The following is a 16,020-nucleotide window of genomic DNA, read 5'->3' as shown; positions in this document are numbered from 1 at the left end:
TATAAAGTCTTTCTCTCTTTTTCTCTGTGTTAACTTACCGCCATTAAAAACACATTTCAAAAAAAACCAATCTTCCCCTTTGTTCTGAATTAAATTTTTTCTCCAGAAGTATACTTGCAACGTATAAACCTAACTTTCTTGCTGAAGGAGAATGGATGGGATTCTCCTGCAGCTTATTGCAGGTGGCTAACTATATGAATTGTGGTGGAGGAGGGCTGCTGCCTGCTGATTCTCTAAGCACTTAGGCACTTTATCTCCTTATTCAGCTGCATTCTTGGGTTGTGGGTGAGGGAAAAATGGAAGGAATAAAATTAAATTAAGTTCTAAATGTAATTTTCTACCATCAGTCTAGCTTTCTTGACTATTTACAAAAATCCAGATAATCTAGGTCTCAAACACCTAGTCAACACAAATATCCAATTGCATTGATTATACAGATGGAGTATATCACCTTAATGGCACTAATGGCAACTATAGTGATAGAAATTAACAATTCCGTTGGACATGTAATCGGAAAAACTATTGTGCTACAAGTTACCCCAGGAAACCTACTTTTTCAAACAATATATACTAGTAGGTCACTTTCAAATACGAGTCAACAAAATATTACCAATTATATAACTGTAAAATATGAATCTGCTAATAAGGATCTACAAATAAGATCAGACCAACACATTTTGGCCGTTAGATAAGGTATTCAGCTACTTTATGTGATTATAAACCCACAAATCTTATAAGCCATGTAAAGATGTTGCATAACATCAAGAAAACATCTTAAAAAGCTAAAATAACAAAGTTTATTATGGTTTTGCTCTTCCAGAGTGACTAATAGAAATGAATCATGGGCATATTAAAGTATATCAGTTTCTGCCTTGGTATTTTATACTAGTTCAACCTCTGATATATCATGGATTAAGGTTAAGAAAATGTTAAGTGGGGACATTTAGTAGTTCGTATTTTCTCTCTTTCTCTATTCCTATATCAGAACCTCATGCCACAAAAATCTGCTGTAAGACTCTCCCACCAGATAAAATGTACTATGTACATTTTAAATACCTTTATGTAAAATTATTAATTCAAAAGAACCTCCCTTGATTTTAAGGACCTGCGTGGGAGTGGAAAGAAACCTTTTCGGAGGAACACTGGGGTTGTGCTTGGGATGGAGATAGCTCTCCTGGTGCTCCTAAAATCAAATCCAGTGTCTGGCCCCACAAGACTCTGCCATGCAGTGATGACTATATAGCAGTGATGCTTCTGGGATCTCTCAGTCAGCCATCTGGAGATCTCCTTTGTGACAGTAGATTATTTAATGTTCTTGGTCTATAGTGATAGCATGGATACATTGGGAAGTAAAAACAATAATATATAGCATTTTTTGTGATGTGGCATTATACTTTTAAATTTTGGATCATAAACTGTTATTTTTTTTTTAAAGAACTATTACTGCTACTTTAGGGCTCATTTTAAGTGAGGTTCAGGACCAAATGGGGCTGATGCTGTCCTTATGTTTTATAATGCTTGAGATTGCAGAGATTTTGCTATGTATATGGATAATTTATGGATTAATATGTATTGTGGTAATAATGCATGCCCCGTACTGGATTTGCCTTGGAAATTCCAGTTAAGAGTTTTTATGCATGCAGGGAAGTTAAAATGTTTTTAGAAGCTGGAAAATAGTAAGTGATATCTAATCAGTACCTTGTTTTCAAGCATCATAACCTTAAAATTCTGGTGTGAATATGTGCACGTGCTTACTTATATAACTTGTGCAGGACACCATTTGACAAATATTTGTAAAGCTGAATGGTAGAACAAGATATTTAAACTGATGTAGTATCTAGGAAGAGTTTGAAAAAACATGATGCCATGTCAGAAACATTTCCTCGCCTCTGTAAGCAGCTGTTCCCAATATCCCTTTCTTATTCACATCCTTTCACCCTCTCCCTCTCCTTTTCCGAGTTACTGATTTTCCATTAGGTAATGAGACAAACAGATGGCCAGAAATACTACATAGTTTACAGTTTGGTTCTCAAGTGAGCAAGTTTTGATGTCTTTTGCTGGAGGTCTTCGAAAATGGCCCCCACAGCAGTTCACATCATGATGCCCATTTTGTGATCAACAGCTTATTTTGATTAGTTTTTAGAGTAAGCAGATTTGAAGAGAATTTTGAAAAGCCAGGGCTTTCCCTAACTATACTGTTTTTTTTTTTTTTAAACACCTAAAAATACAAGGCATTAGTGACATCACTTTTTTTTTTCTTTTCAGTTTTCCCCACCTCAGGACTATGAGAGATTGATGTGCTGATCCATACTTTACATACAGAAAAGACAGTAGCTATAAGTGACATCTCTTCAGCATTTCCAAAACATGTTTTTCACATACATTATCCCACTTTGATTCACCCAGGAAGTACATGAGGTAGGCAGGACATGGATTCTTGATAGGCCCAATGTAAGGGTGAGGAAACCAGGGCCCAAAGTTGGTAACCACTGACATTTTACTGCCCGGTTCTCCTATTTCAAACCCTAAGCTGTTTCTACCATGCTATTATTTCTCAGCATAGCCACAAAGAGTTCTACCCTTAATATACAGTCTTGTTCAGGGTGGGTTCCCTGTCTTGCCTCCCCTATGGCTCCTACTTTGTTGACTTGTTAAGGAGTGGTGGTAGTGATTTTCATGGGCCTTATACCTCTTACCAGTTGTTTAGTTCCAGACTATGCGATGAGTTTACACAACATAGGCGTGTGTTAGAAATGATAAAGGGCTCTTTCTTCCTCAGGACTCTGCCTCTAGGCTGACCTAGTTTGCCTGTCCACTGTCATGTTTGTATGCTCCGGGCCTCCGTGGGTGAGGCCACTGTGAGCAAAGTGACAAAAGCCACTGATACTGACAACAGCTTAGTTTATGCTGCAGAGCGCGGGAAGAAGAATGACATTACTTGACGTTTGATTTCCGAATATGAAAGAAGTCTTGATTATCAGATAAATAATTACATGCATGAGGGTATATATTTCCTTACATATATTGTCTATAAACTATGCATACCCATACATCCATGTATCTTGGTATAATTAAATAATTTATTAGAAGGAATGAGGAAGCAATATAATAGTTATATAATAGAGTGATACCTAGTTTAAAAAATGTGCTCAGATAGTTTAGAGTTAAACTAAAAAAAGACTTTTTATGTTATGCAGTATTAATTTTCTGCCTGCATGGTTTTTTTTTTTTTCCAGAAAAAGTGTGATTATTCTGTATCTCTAACTTAGGAATCTAGTGCATCATAGACACTGATGATGTGGCAGTCATTATCTGCCAAACATCTGCCTAGTAAGCACGTTTTATATCCGTTTGGATCATCAGATTATAGTCAACACTAGATCCAATTATATTCAGACCCTTACTGAGTTTTTTTCTTTCAAGAGAGGTGGAAGCAATGGAGCTAGGCAGGACCCACCCTGCGTAGTATTTTGATGATTTCTACATGTTTCAACATCTGAGACTTTTAAAGTCCAAGGGCGTGTTCTTGTCAGTGTCCTGAAATAATCAGACTCTTAGCCACTGACTGGCTAAACAAAATGCCCCTGGCACTTCGGTTGGCATATGAATGATGATTTACTTATTTACAAGGAGCAGTAACTGTGAAATGTGTCTTATTACTCAAAATCTTAATGCTCAGCACATTTCTTACCTGATCAGACTATGTGAGGAACCAAGTCATAATTAGAAGTTTGCTTTAATCCATTTAGAATCAAAGCAAAATTAATTTCATGCCAAGTTCTTTAATCCAGTTTATGGAGCTTTCCAGCTGTAGGGAAGGCCTTGCCAGTGAGAGCTGGTGTTCAAGGCCATTGATAAAACTCATTTTTAGTTAAGATGGTTGAAGAATTTTTCTTACTTTAGGAATAATCTTTCTCAATGTGACAGGGGGTGCATATGCTCCTAAATAGTATTAGATATAATGTTTCATAAACACTTTCCCTCCCCTTCTTTTTCCTATGGGTTGCCATCTCTAATTTTACCACTTCCTCCATATCCTGCCTTTGTTGGTCACCTTCAGATATGTTGCTTCTATTGCTCAATGGCCTGCTTTGCCTGGAGCGAAACCCAGGCATGTGACTGGAGCAAATTCTCTGCCACTGGTTTACAAATTACTGTTCGAGTTAGTGCATTTAAGGTTGACAACATATCTCTTTATGTGTTAATTTTATAATTTAACTGTCAGGCAGAAATATTACTTCCCTTAATTCTCAGACTCTTCTTGGGAAATACCTCAGTGAAACTCCCAAGTACTGGACACAATAGAGAATTCTTTGGATATACTCAAATTGAAGCCACAAAGATGTCTAAAAGACTAGAAATGATTTCCTCAATGAGATCCATTGCTAACCAGTAGGGTACCTATGAGCTGAAACGTCACTAATTAGCTTTGTAGCATTTACTAATTGGCATCTTTGGGCTGTGAGACATGGCTGGCAACAGTCCTAGATGTTAGACATGGTCAGTTTAGTTCAATTTAGCAATTTTTTTGACTACTTCATAATCGAGATTTATACGTCGAGTTTAATCATCACATAACACATATTTGTGTAATACTTTATAGTTTTATTTCATTTTGATCTTTCAACAGCCCTGAGAAATGGTTATTCAGAAATTTTCCCATTTTATAAAAATTAAATTGAGGTTCAGAAAAATAAATCCTGTATCCCAAATCACACAGGCTAGCCAGGAGTTTATCCCTTTCAACTATAATCTTTTCTGCCGTTGGTGAAGATAGAACAATACATATCGGCTTAGAAGGGCAGGTTAAAGGGTTGGAGGTTTTGGAGGGAGTCAGACCTAGATTGGATTCTGACTCAGACACTTACTGCCTAAGTGACTTTGGGCAAGTTTTTAAAACTTCTCTGGATTTCAGTTTTTCACATTCATAAAACGGGGGTAATACTTCTAACTCTCTTGTAGGATTATTTTGAAGGTCAAATGACTTGATGCATGTGACACGTAGGGTCCGGTGTTGCACTCAGCACATTGCCAGTTGCTGTTACAGTGTTTAATCCGGAAAGCTTCCCCGTTCTACTCTTTGAAGACTGAATCAGCCCTATGCCAGTTGTGTAGTTTAATTTGGTTTAGGGCTTTAAGATGGAAGCCATGTGTACCAAAAGGTTTTTGCTATACCATGATCCATTTTCCTGAGAAAATGTCTAGAAGCAGTGTCATCTTGTCTTATCATCAGTATTTTCATTCAGACTGAGCCAAATTGGCCATGATGGTGACCAGTTAAGCATGTACTAATATCTCCTAAAATCTCACTATTAAGAAGTTAATGAGCATACTGGAACTATTTAATAGTGACACTGTTTACAATTTTGGGAAAACAACAATCTCATTTTCATTCCATTAAAGACAAAAGGAAATAAGGAATTTCAGTTAGATACATGGGAAGTATTTCCTAATGGTCACCAAAGTGAAGTAAATTACCCGTGGAGGAAGCTGCTTGTGCTAGAAAGAGCACAGGAGACCCACGACCTGGTCTTGATGGTGCTGCTTTCCAGTTCTGTAGCTGAGGCAAAGCACTTGAACCTCTCTGATCCTCAGTTTTTTCATCTGTGAAATGTGGATAATTAAATCTGAGACTCGTGAGATTGTTGTGAGTATCTAATAGGGTGGAAAAAAAGTGATTTGTAAAAACCATAATGTGTTATGCAAACCGAAGGTGGTGGTGTTACTCTCTGGAGTTCTTTGAAAACATCAGACATCCTTGGATGACTTAAGTGTGTTCTTGCCTGAAGGCAGAAGAAAGACTAAATAACTCATACTTCAGGGAGTGTATGTTTTCAGCTTAAATTAGTATTGATGGTATTAGGTTTTGTATCAAATTGAAATTCAATGGCTATTTTTGGAAAGGCATTAAAGTGAAGTAACAAAGGGGAAAATACTGGGAAAGCAAACATCCGTTTTGTATGGGAAGACTTAATTACCATATTGATTATATGTTAAGTATAATCAATTATAACCAGTAATAGTAATGATAACCACTGTGGTTTGCTATTAGAGCATACTTCTAATAAGGCAAAGGTTGTTAGTTTGAATCCCTAAATGGGCCAATTAGCATCATATCAGCCTTCACCCCAAGCTCTAATGAGGTCATGCAAGTATATACCTGTGTTCACAAGGAGAATAAAATGAAGACTGGAAAACATTGCACAGATGTTAAGCCAGTATGGATAGAAAAACCCTAATTTTAGTGCATCTGTAGCTTTTTATTTTTTCCTTTAGCACACCTAGCATTTTCGCATCTTGTAACTAATCGTCTGAACTTCTAGTTTTGCTTAGCAAATTAGTGGTGTAGGTCACTTGAAATGGTATTCCTACCTTCCTAAAAAGCTGCTGTCCTTCTAAAAAGTATAGTTATGATTACCCAGAGAAGGTTGTTTAATCACCAGTATGTTCCAACTCTGTATTTATGAGTGCTTAAACTTACAGTGCTGTACTTGAAGATGACCCTGAGAACTACATACTTCTTACATGTGTTTTTCAGATAGGAAAATTGAGGCATTTTTTTTCCCCCAGGACTTTCAGGTGAAGAGATTTTGGCTAATTTTATTTTATTTTTTAAAAGGTCAGTAGCACAGCTGGATTTGTAATATAGAGGTCCTGACTCAAAGTTCTATATTTAATTTGCAGTCTTTTTTTATTTTTTATTTTTTGGTTTATATGTAGTAAGTTTAGTCAGAGGCTGGGAAAGAAACATTATGTCTGGATGTTTAGCAAGATTGATGACTACGCAATTACCTCTCCTTCAGAATTAAACTGGTTGTTTGAAATGACATTATTTGGATTAGTTTTAGTAATAAAGTCAGTCATATAATTTGATCCATTGGTGTCTACAGGCCTACCTACAAAGAAAGGGTATGTAAGATTATAATTCTGATTAAGTTGTGGAATTTGACATAGGTTATCCTAAGAAACAGTGTGTTCTCATGTTGTGGACAAGGTGGTGTTCTCCACTTTGTGACCTGGAGGATGACGAGAAGGGTTCCTTATCCCTACAATTTATCTTTCCCTGATAAGCCTGTTTACTAAAATTAAACTCTTAAAGATTTAGACCATCCTCTATATTGTAGAGAAGCTCATTCACACTATCACCTACCTTAGCAAGGATTCAGACTTGAGGTTTTGAGGGAATGGAGTGAGGATTCCTCTTGAGCATCATCTTAGAACAAGGTAGTAAGGGGATTTGAAATTTTGATGAGGGAAAGAAAGAGAATATGCGAAGAACAGCTTTTGGATACTTACTTTGAGAGTTTAGATTATGGTGGTGAGGATCTGGCCTAGAAGAAAGGAACACAAAGACGCTGGGTGCCCAGAGGGTGGGGAAAGGTGAGCTAGAGGATGACAGAAAGCTGAGAAAGGGGAAGTGGAATTACTTAAAAAAAAAATTAATTCCTGATTTTGCTTATGGCTTTTCTTGTTGATACAGCTTTGGTTTAAAGAATATTGTGTGTTCTCAAGAAAAAAATCGATTACTTTGAATACACGTGATTTTGTAATTTTATAAAACATTAAAAAGCTACTTTCTTATTGAAGACCGTTTGCTAAGAGAAGACATGTTCTGGCCGGGCACGGTGGCTCACACCTGTAATCCCAGCACTTTGAGAGGCCGAGGTGGGCAGATCACGAGGTCAAGAGGTCGAGACCATCCTGGCCAACACGGTGAAACCCCATCTGTACTAAAAATACAAAAAAATTAGCCGGGCGTGGAGGCAGGCGCCTGTAGTCCCAGCTACTTGGGAGACTGAGGCAGGAGAATTGCTTGAACCCAGGAGGTGGAGATTGTAGTGAGCCTACATCTCGCTACTGCATACCAGCCTGAGTGACAGGCTGGTCTAAAAAAAAGACTTGGTCTAAAATATATATATACACACACACACACACATAGAGGTGTATATATATATGTATACATATATGTGTATATATATTCTTTTTGTACAAGAGGGTGTCTTTACTTTTTAGTCATGTGATGGTGAACAGATTATCTAATCTCTCTAAATTCAGTTCTTTTTTAGTGATAATAACACCAGTCTGATTATTTCACTTGATTGGTGCAAGGATCAATTAGGATAATATGTATTAAAAATATGAACTGTAAAGTGCTCAACCAGATAAAAAACATTAAATATTGTATGCAGTAAAGGTTGAAGGTTACATGCTTAGATTTGGGAGCCATATTACCTGGGTTTCAATCCTGGCTTTGTCTCTTTTTATCTGTGTGACACAGGGCAACTTAAAGTTTGTGTCTCAGTATTCTCATTCATAAAATGTTAAAAATAATGACGCCTACCTCATGTGGTGATGTGAAAATCAAAGAAGTTCATATACATAGTGGGCTTAAAGCAGTGCCTGGCATAAAACACTGTAATCATTCTAGCTGTTGTGTTTTTATGTGCATGTTAGCACAAAACTAAATGCTGAATTATTTGCATGGGAGTGGGTTACTGTGAAATTAAAGAAAAACATCTCATATTTATGCTTCAAGCAGCATAGCTCTTTGCTTATCTAACAAATTCATATTTGATTATAAGCCATTAGTGACAGTTAATGAAAGGGATTATGTTTGAATTAAGCAGTTATGAGTATCCATCTCAGAAGCTTACTTCTCTTGCTATTTGAATTAAGAGACTATTCTCATTTAACACCGACTTATTCAGATAAAGTTCACAGTGTTTTTGTCTTGTTCATCATGTTTATACATTAAATGAAAGGTTTCAACCCTAACTACACATTGGAAGCAACTGGGCCCCCCGGGCCAGTTCAACTGAAAAATCTGGGGGTGGTACTCAGACCTTGGTATTTTTTATAAAGATCCCCAAGTGATTTTAATGTGAGGCAGAATTTAAAAGCATTGGCCTAGAGCAGTAGTGATTAAATATATACCTATATCATTTAGTTTCTGACCTTGATAGATAATTTTGTCATATTTAAATAAACAAAATAATGGCCAGGCAAAGTGGTTCACGCCTGTAATCCCAGTGCTTTGGGAGGCTGAGGTGGGTGGATCACTTAAGGTCAGGAGTTTGAGACCTGGGCAACATGGTGAAACCCCCATCTCTACTAAAAATACAAAAAAAAAAAAAAAAAAAAAAGAAATTCCGGACTTGGTGGCATGCACCTGTAATCCCAGCTCGTCAGTAGACTGAGGCATTAGAACTGCTTGATCCTGGGAGGCGGAGGTTGCAGTGAGCTGAGATTGCACCATTGCACTCCAGCTTGGGCGACAGAGCAAGAGTCCATCTCAAAAAAATAAAACAAAATAATATGGCTCTTTATGGAGGTTTCTTTAAAGGCAGACCTATTGTTTCTATTAAGTTTGTATCTTGTGAGTGTATGTCACTAAGCAGAAATGAGAAGTTTGATTGTTTTTAAATTATGTGTGTGGTTTTTTTTGGCATGATGAAGTGCTGTGTGTATCAAATAAGAATATAGACTTGCAGAATGTGAAAGGTAAGAGGGAGCCTCAAAGGCATCTAGTTCAAGAGGACACACATTGAAGTCAGTTCTGATTTGGAGTGACTTATTTACTTACTGGGTGTGTAATCTTGTGACACTTACTTCACCTCCCTGAGCTGCAGTTTCTTCATCTCTGTAAAATTGAGACGTACATGTATTTTCTGCGATGACAACTGTGTTTCACGCTACACACACACACACACACACACACACACACATATCTTTACTCTCTGCCTCCTGCCTGATTCTTTCACGATACACACACACACACACACACACATACACACACATCTTTACTCTCTGCCTCCTGCCTGATCCCCGCACCATCTGGCGCGGATATCCAGAGCAGGGACTGTGTGGGAGCCTCAGCGGGACTGTCTGAGCCTGCAGGGCCAGCTGCTGGGGACTGCTTCCTCCCACTCTTCAGGGATCATTTCTCTGGCTCTGTTGGGACTATTTCGTGGTTGGCTGTTCGGATCTCATGACCTTTCATGAGCATAACATTTAGTCTGTGGGGGTCAGTCGCTGTTGGTCAAGTATAGTGAAGCTGTTAATGAGACTAGAGATGAAGATGGCTTTTTGCTGCCGTATGATGGAGGCTTTTGGGTACCCTCTGTTGGTACCCTCTGTTTGAACCCCAGAAAATATGTGTACAGGACACTGATGGCTGCTTCCTCTTTCCAGCTGGCTTCCTCTCCATTGCTACTTTGTGTTGAGTTGGGACACTAGGAGGCCACTATATCTTAGTTTGGGGGAAGGAGAGAAAAATTAGACCTCTTGAGTTTCTTTTTATGATAGTAGGAACAGTGGATTTTCTCCTTTCCCACCCTTGTCTCTTTGATCCTCCAGCATAGGGCTATAAAATTATTAGGCCACTCAGCAATCCTGTTGCACATTCTTTGTGTACAAGGAAGAAAGTTCATGGGTTGTTTCTTAGCAGCTGTAAAGTAAATGCCTGAGGTCTTGACCTTAGCTATGGTGTTTCGGCATCCTTCCTACTCACTGGCAGGCCTGGCTTTAGTACTATCCTCAGCCTTAATTTTGAGAATTCCGCTTGCATCACTATCTCTCTCAACTGATCTTAATGTTTCATTGGAAATATTTATTAATCCGGCCGCCATTTTTCTGAATTTTCCTCTGTTCACTGGAATTGGTGTCAGCTTCTCATAATGAGAAGTATCAGTAGCTTAATTGATTTTTTTTAGGTGATGATCTTGAAACATTACACCTGTGGGATGAGTTTTCTAATTGAAGTCTGTGCTCCTCCGCTAGATTATGAGACTCTTGAGGGTAGGAACCATGTTTTTCAGCTTAGCATAGCCATATCTCTCATTTATTACACACCTACTGTGTGTCAGAGATGTTGCTCTATTATTTCAGTGTATTCCCACAAAAATAAGGTACACATATATAACAAACCTGCACATTCTGCACTTGTATCCCAGAACTTAAAGTCTAATAATAATAAAAAAATTTAAAAAGGTCATTAAACTAAAAAAAAAAAAAAGGTACACATAAGGAATCTTATTTCAGAAGAGCTTAAGTAAATTGCCCAAGGTCATCTAGCTAGTGAGTCACACAACTTGCTTTTGAATTCAGTTTGACTTTAGAGCCTCTTTGCTAAATCACCTTTCCAACCTCCTTCTTGCAGAAAAGGACAGATGCACATAAGAGGACTGGGATCTTGGCCTGTAAATTGTTGGATGGTTCTCTTAAGTAGGAGACAGTTATGGAGCTGCATTCTTAAAGAAGAAGATAGAAGGTTTGCATGTCTTCAAAGCCCTTGTTGTTCCCACTGAACTACATTGACTTGCATCACTGGCATACATGGGCACTTACATAATATAAGTTTGTTGAGAGCTGGACCCTACCACCCCAGAGGCAGAAGTCATCTGATGGAAGGCTTTGGCCTATTTGTGGGTCTTCACTTCATGCTTTTTACTTAGAACAGAGAGGCTGAGATTATGTGAATTTGTCTCTCACTGATAAGGCCATGGGTTGAGGCCATCAGACAAACTCTGAGAACTGGAATGAATCCATGGTGATAAGATACTCGGAGGGGCCAGGAGTGTGTTGAAGTCAGTGTTGGCTTGCTACAGTTAGGAGATGCTGTGCAGTCAGCCTCTATGCTTGTGGTTTAGGGCATTAGAATGTGCCTGCCCACTTTGGCAAGAAATAGGAAGTGCATAAATGCTTTCTCAACCTGAAGCTTTGTTGGATGTGCTCAGAGAACATTTCCTTTTAATGTATTTGGAAACTATAAATTTAACTCCTGCTGGGAGTGGAAGTAATTGCTTCACACAAGAAAAAAGCTAGCTCTTTAAAAGGCTGAACTCCTTTCACAAATATGTGCTTTTTAATGACTGGGAAATTCCTGGTACAGAAAAAAATGTCCTTTTGTACAAATGAGGTCATTCTGGTCTTAAGTGGCCCTGTGCACTCTAGTTCCTGCTTTCTGTTCCATGTTTTGTGACCAGAGGTTATTGGAAGGATCATCCCTCTGTGGATATTCACTGCTTTTTGAACTTGTTGCCAAGGGGAAAGTGAGCTTAGGAACTGCCAAGCCAGTGCCAGAGGCCCAGATCCAAGGGGTACTGAGCTAGTGACTGATAGTGATTGCGTTTAGATTGGTCATGGATTGGGTTGTTAAAGCATGCTTTCTGTGTGTGCTAGGATCCCTGTGTCTGATTCATTCTCCTCAGATTTCTCAACCATTCCACTGTTTCTTGGTTCAGGAATGATTTTTCTTTCCTAGGTGCATATCATTTACTCTGCTTTGAGTCTGCTTGGATGAATAGAAACATCTGTGCCAGTCTGAAGCCTGGTGTAAATGAAAAGCAGCTGCTGAAAGAAGTTGCTCTGTACCTCTCCTTTGAACGCTTGCAAGCTGATTCCTCCTGAAGTTAATTTGTGAATTGGCTTGGCTAACGTGCAGTAGGTATCTGAGGCCTCAGATTTGTGTGGTGAAAGGGTTCTCCTACATGGTAATGTAGAGTAGATCTCAGTGGATGCCCTTGATTCAATTTAAGCTCACTTTCCTCTAACTTTAACCACTGCCTACCAAGGAGGATGTTAAAGATTCGAAGAGTGTTAGGTAGGGAGAGTGTTACATCTGCCTTGGATGTTTTTATAAAGAGGTGGACATGGAGTGGGTGCAAGTGAGATTTGACATAGACCTCTGGGTCTCTTTTCTTTTGAGGCAGAGTCTCACTCAGTCACCCAGAACGGACTGCAGGGGGGTGATCTTGGCTCCCTGCAACCTCTGCCTGCTGGGTTCAAGCAATTCTCATGCCTCAGCCTCCCAGGCAGCTGGGACTACAGGCACGTGCCACCACGCTGGACTAACTTTTAGTATTTTTAATAGAGACAGGGTTTCACCGATTTGGCCAGGATGGTCTTGAACTCCTGACCTCAAGTGATCCATGTGCTCGGCCTCCCAAAGTGCTGGGATTACAGGTGTGAGCCAGAGTGCCCGGCTCCTGGGGTCTCCTTTAGACAATATATGTTTAAGACAGCCACTTTGAAGGATTAGCGATTGGAAATTGATGTTTATTAACTGCTTCTTAGGTACCAGCACTATGCTAGACCTTTTCTGCAGATTACCTTTTTAGAGGTAGAAGGCTTGTGTAGTTAATTAGCAGCAGCCCATGATATTCCCAAGCTACCATGCTGCCTCGCGTCTTGAAGGGTTTGTGTTACATTCGTGTTCCCCTAGAATTCATCCTTGGCTGTAATTGATCAATGTTTTGATGAGGCCTTGAGTGCTTTCTTTCTGCTTAATTGACTACAGGTTTTTGTTGTTTAAAACATTCTCTCTCTTGCTACTGAGAACTTGGTTCTTATCATAACTTCCTAATAAAATCTTGGTTCTAGGATCTTGGTGCCCCATTCATGACTCTCTAAGTCTGAAACTCCAAGTTCAGTCTCTGTTGCTTAATTTCTTGATCTGGGATTAAAAACCTCTGTCTTGAGGCATTGTGGAGAAGAGATTTTGAAATGTGGTCATGAGCTGCTTAGATATTTGTTGCAGACCCCATTTTTTGCCTGAAACACTTGTGGCCCATCCAGTATGCTCCAGAAAGAACCTTTGCTTGAATTCTTTTGGGTCATGGAGGAAGTCAGGCTGACTGCTGTGACAGTCATGGCTGTGGGCCCTGGATCACTGGCTTCCCATCCTACTCTGCCTTTTTATTAGTCTCCTTAAAGAACAGGGGAGAAAAAAGATCATTTAAGTTTAAAAATATCCCTTATTATAAAGTTGACTATTTTAACTCAATTTATCACTGCTTGCTAGGCCATCTTTGAAAACCTTGTTAAAATGTAGAAGAAAATATGTAGACGTGCCATTTCATTTAAGTTGGTCATTACCTCATGCGGATTACATATGCTGGAAAGGAAAAACTGTGACTCATGTTTCGGCAGGGCACCCTCCCCACTACCCCCAAGGCCTGGGTTTATTGTAGGCAGCCAATGAGTATTTTATTGAACTTAATAGCTGGCACAAAAGATTTGAAGAAAACATTCCTAGGAAATACTATCATAATTGAAATTGGGAAGTTCTGTGTAATTGCTGAGGGCCTCATTAGTTTCTGTGAGGAAAATACAAGGCATGATGCAAAATGGGTTAATATTGTAGAAGGAAAACTCTCAAGAGGTAAATCAGAAGCTTCACCTATCTGCCTACGATGCTCACAATGGGAATGGTACTGATTTGCTGATAATATGTTTTTATTATTATTATTATTCTGTAGCCTCAGACGATACAGCAAACTCTCAAGAGGACACTGCAGTATTATGAACATCAAGTTATTGGGTAAGTAAAGATTGATTTTGGTTATTATTGGGGGAAAATTAAAGGTGATTACTCAAATGTAGCTGTTGAGTATGTGATTTTCTGCTACCCAGGTCAACCTTATTTTACAGTGGCTGTGTTCTCACGGTGTTGGGGGTGAAGGCTTATTGGGGGGGTCCCTTGGAGTGATTTCTTTTGGCTTATTTGTGCTTAATTCTTTTAAATGAAATTACTTTCTGGTATTGCTTTTTTTTTTTTTTTCCTTGGTATTCTCATGTTCTTACTGTCTTATTCCGATGTTGACTCGTATAATTTTGCCTCACTAATGTGGTAAGGTTTATTGGTACCCACCCAGATGCTTTGAATGGGATTTTAGAATCCTTAAGTAGAGTTTGATAAAAATCACTACAGCCTTAACACAGTTCAGTGAGAGGAATTAGTTTACTTACAGTCATGTGCTACGTATTTTTCTTTATTATCGCCTATTTCTTGAAGTGGTTGTGGTGTGGTGTAAAGTAAGAAGACTTGAGGTCAAAAGACAGGACTTCAAGGCCTCACTAGCACATAGATCTTTTACTAAGTAACTTTATCTCTTTTGTAAAATGTGATGATAATAATAACTAAATCAAGGATTAGATGTAATGATTAAATGAGGTAATTTCAATGAAACCATTTTGTAAACAGAGAGCTCCAGATGAGTACGAGGTACACCTCTCATTGGCTATGGCAGAAAGCAATTGGCAAATATGAAAGCCTAAATTTACTTACTCATGCAATCTAGCTTTTAGATTCAATTTATTGACATTAGAGACAATGTATATTTTTAATTTACCTTGTTAGTATTCTTTACATGGCACAGTGATTTATCTTTGTAAGATTTTAAGAACTTTTGAGAAGTCAGTATTCAAACTGGTACTTCTTGAACAGTTCTCAGGATCATTCAACATTTATGGCTAATAGTCATTGCCATAGGGATCAAGAACATAATTTTGGCTATTAGGGTATAGTGTGATTTTTTTTCACAGAACAGAAGGGAAGAATTCTTAATGGAAAAATAATCTTGGTACCTAGTACAATGCCATATACTTTAAGTGCTTGATGATTATGTTAATTGTCGTTTCAAAAGGAATTGCTTTGAAACTTTGTCATACTAATCCTCAAGAGTGTAGTTCAAGGAAAAACATATTATTTAAACTCATGAGATGGCTTTTAGTTTGAGGCCATTAGTGATTTTAAATCGTTTATCCTAATGGAGATAAAGAATGTCAAATTAATCTTTCTCCACACATCCTAGAATAAAACTTAATCACTCTCATTGAATTGGCTGCTTTCAAAGTATGGTGTTTGGATTAAATTAATAAAGTAGTTCCTTGTATGTGGTGAGCACTACATACTTGTTTGCTCTTATGTTATTGTTATTATTAATATTTTTATGACAATATCCATCAAAGTCTAATCATTTTCTGGGATTATGAATGTTCTTTCTCTTTTGAAATAAAATAACTGATGAAATACTCTCATTTGTGAACTAAAGTATGTAAAGTATGCCTTCAAGGCAAATTGGAGTGGGACTCTTATAATGTGATCCAAATAGATAACCAAACTATATTGCTATAATCAGAAATTTTTTTTTTCACCTTTGATAGAATGGAGGGAGTTCTCTTTTATCCAGCTAGCTGCCTCAGCCCTCCCCTTCTGCCTATGTAGACATTTGGCCTGTG

The 16,020-nt window shown here is 38.3% G+C and overlaps 1 protein-coding gene across 1 annotated transcript in view; it reads left to right on the top strand.

The window, feature by feature from the left end:
* GUCY1A2 (guanylate cyclase 1 soluble subunit alpha 2) overlaps positions 1 to 16,020 on the top strand; it is a 327,329-nt gene that overhangs the window by 16,730 nt on the left and 294,579 nt on the right. Inside the window, exon 2 of the mRNA XM_002799787.4 lies at positions 14,259 to 14,320. Coding sequence (XP_002799833.3) covers positions 14,259 to 14,320 — 62 coding nt within the window. The remainder of the gene's footprint in view (positions 1 to 14,258; positions 14,321 to 16,020) is intronic.

This window comes from Macaca mulatta, chromosome 14 (assembly GCF_049350105.2).
Source record: "Macaca mulatta isolate MMU2019108-1 chromosome 14, T2T-MMU8v2.0, whole genome shotgun sequence".
Classification (NCBI taxonomy): domain Eukaryota; kingdom Metazoa; phylum Chordata; class Mammalia; order Primates; family Cercopithecidae; genus Macaca; species Macaca mulatta.
Note: the sequence above shows the minus strand (reverse complement) of the source record. Positions and strands in the feature narration are given on the sequence as shown.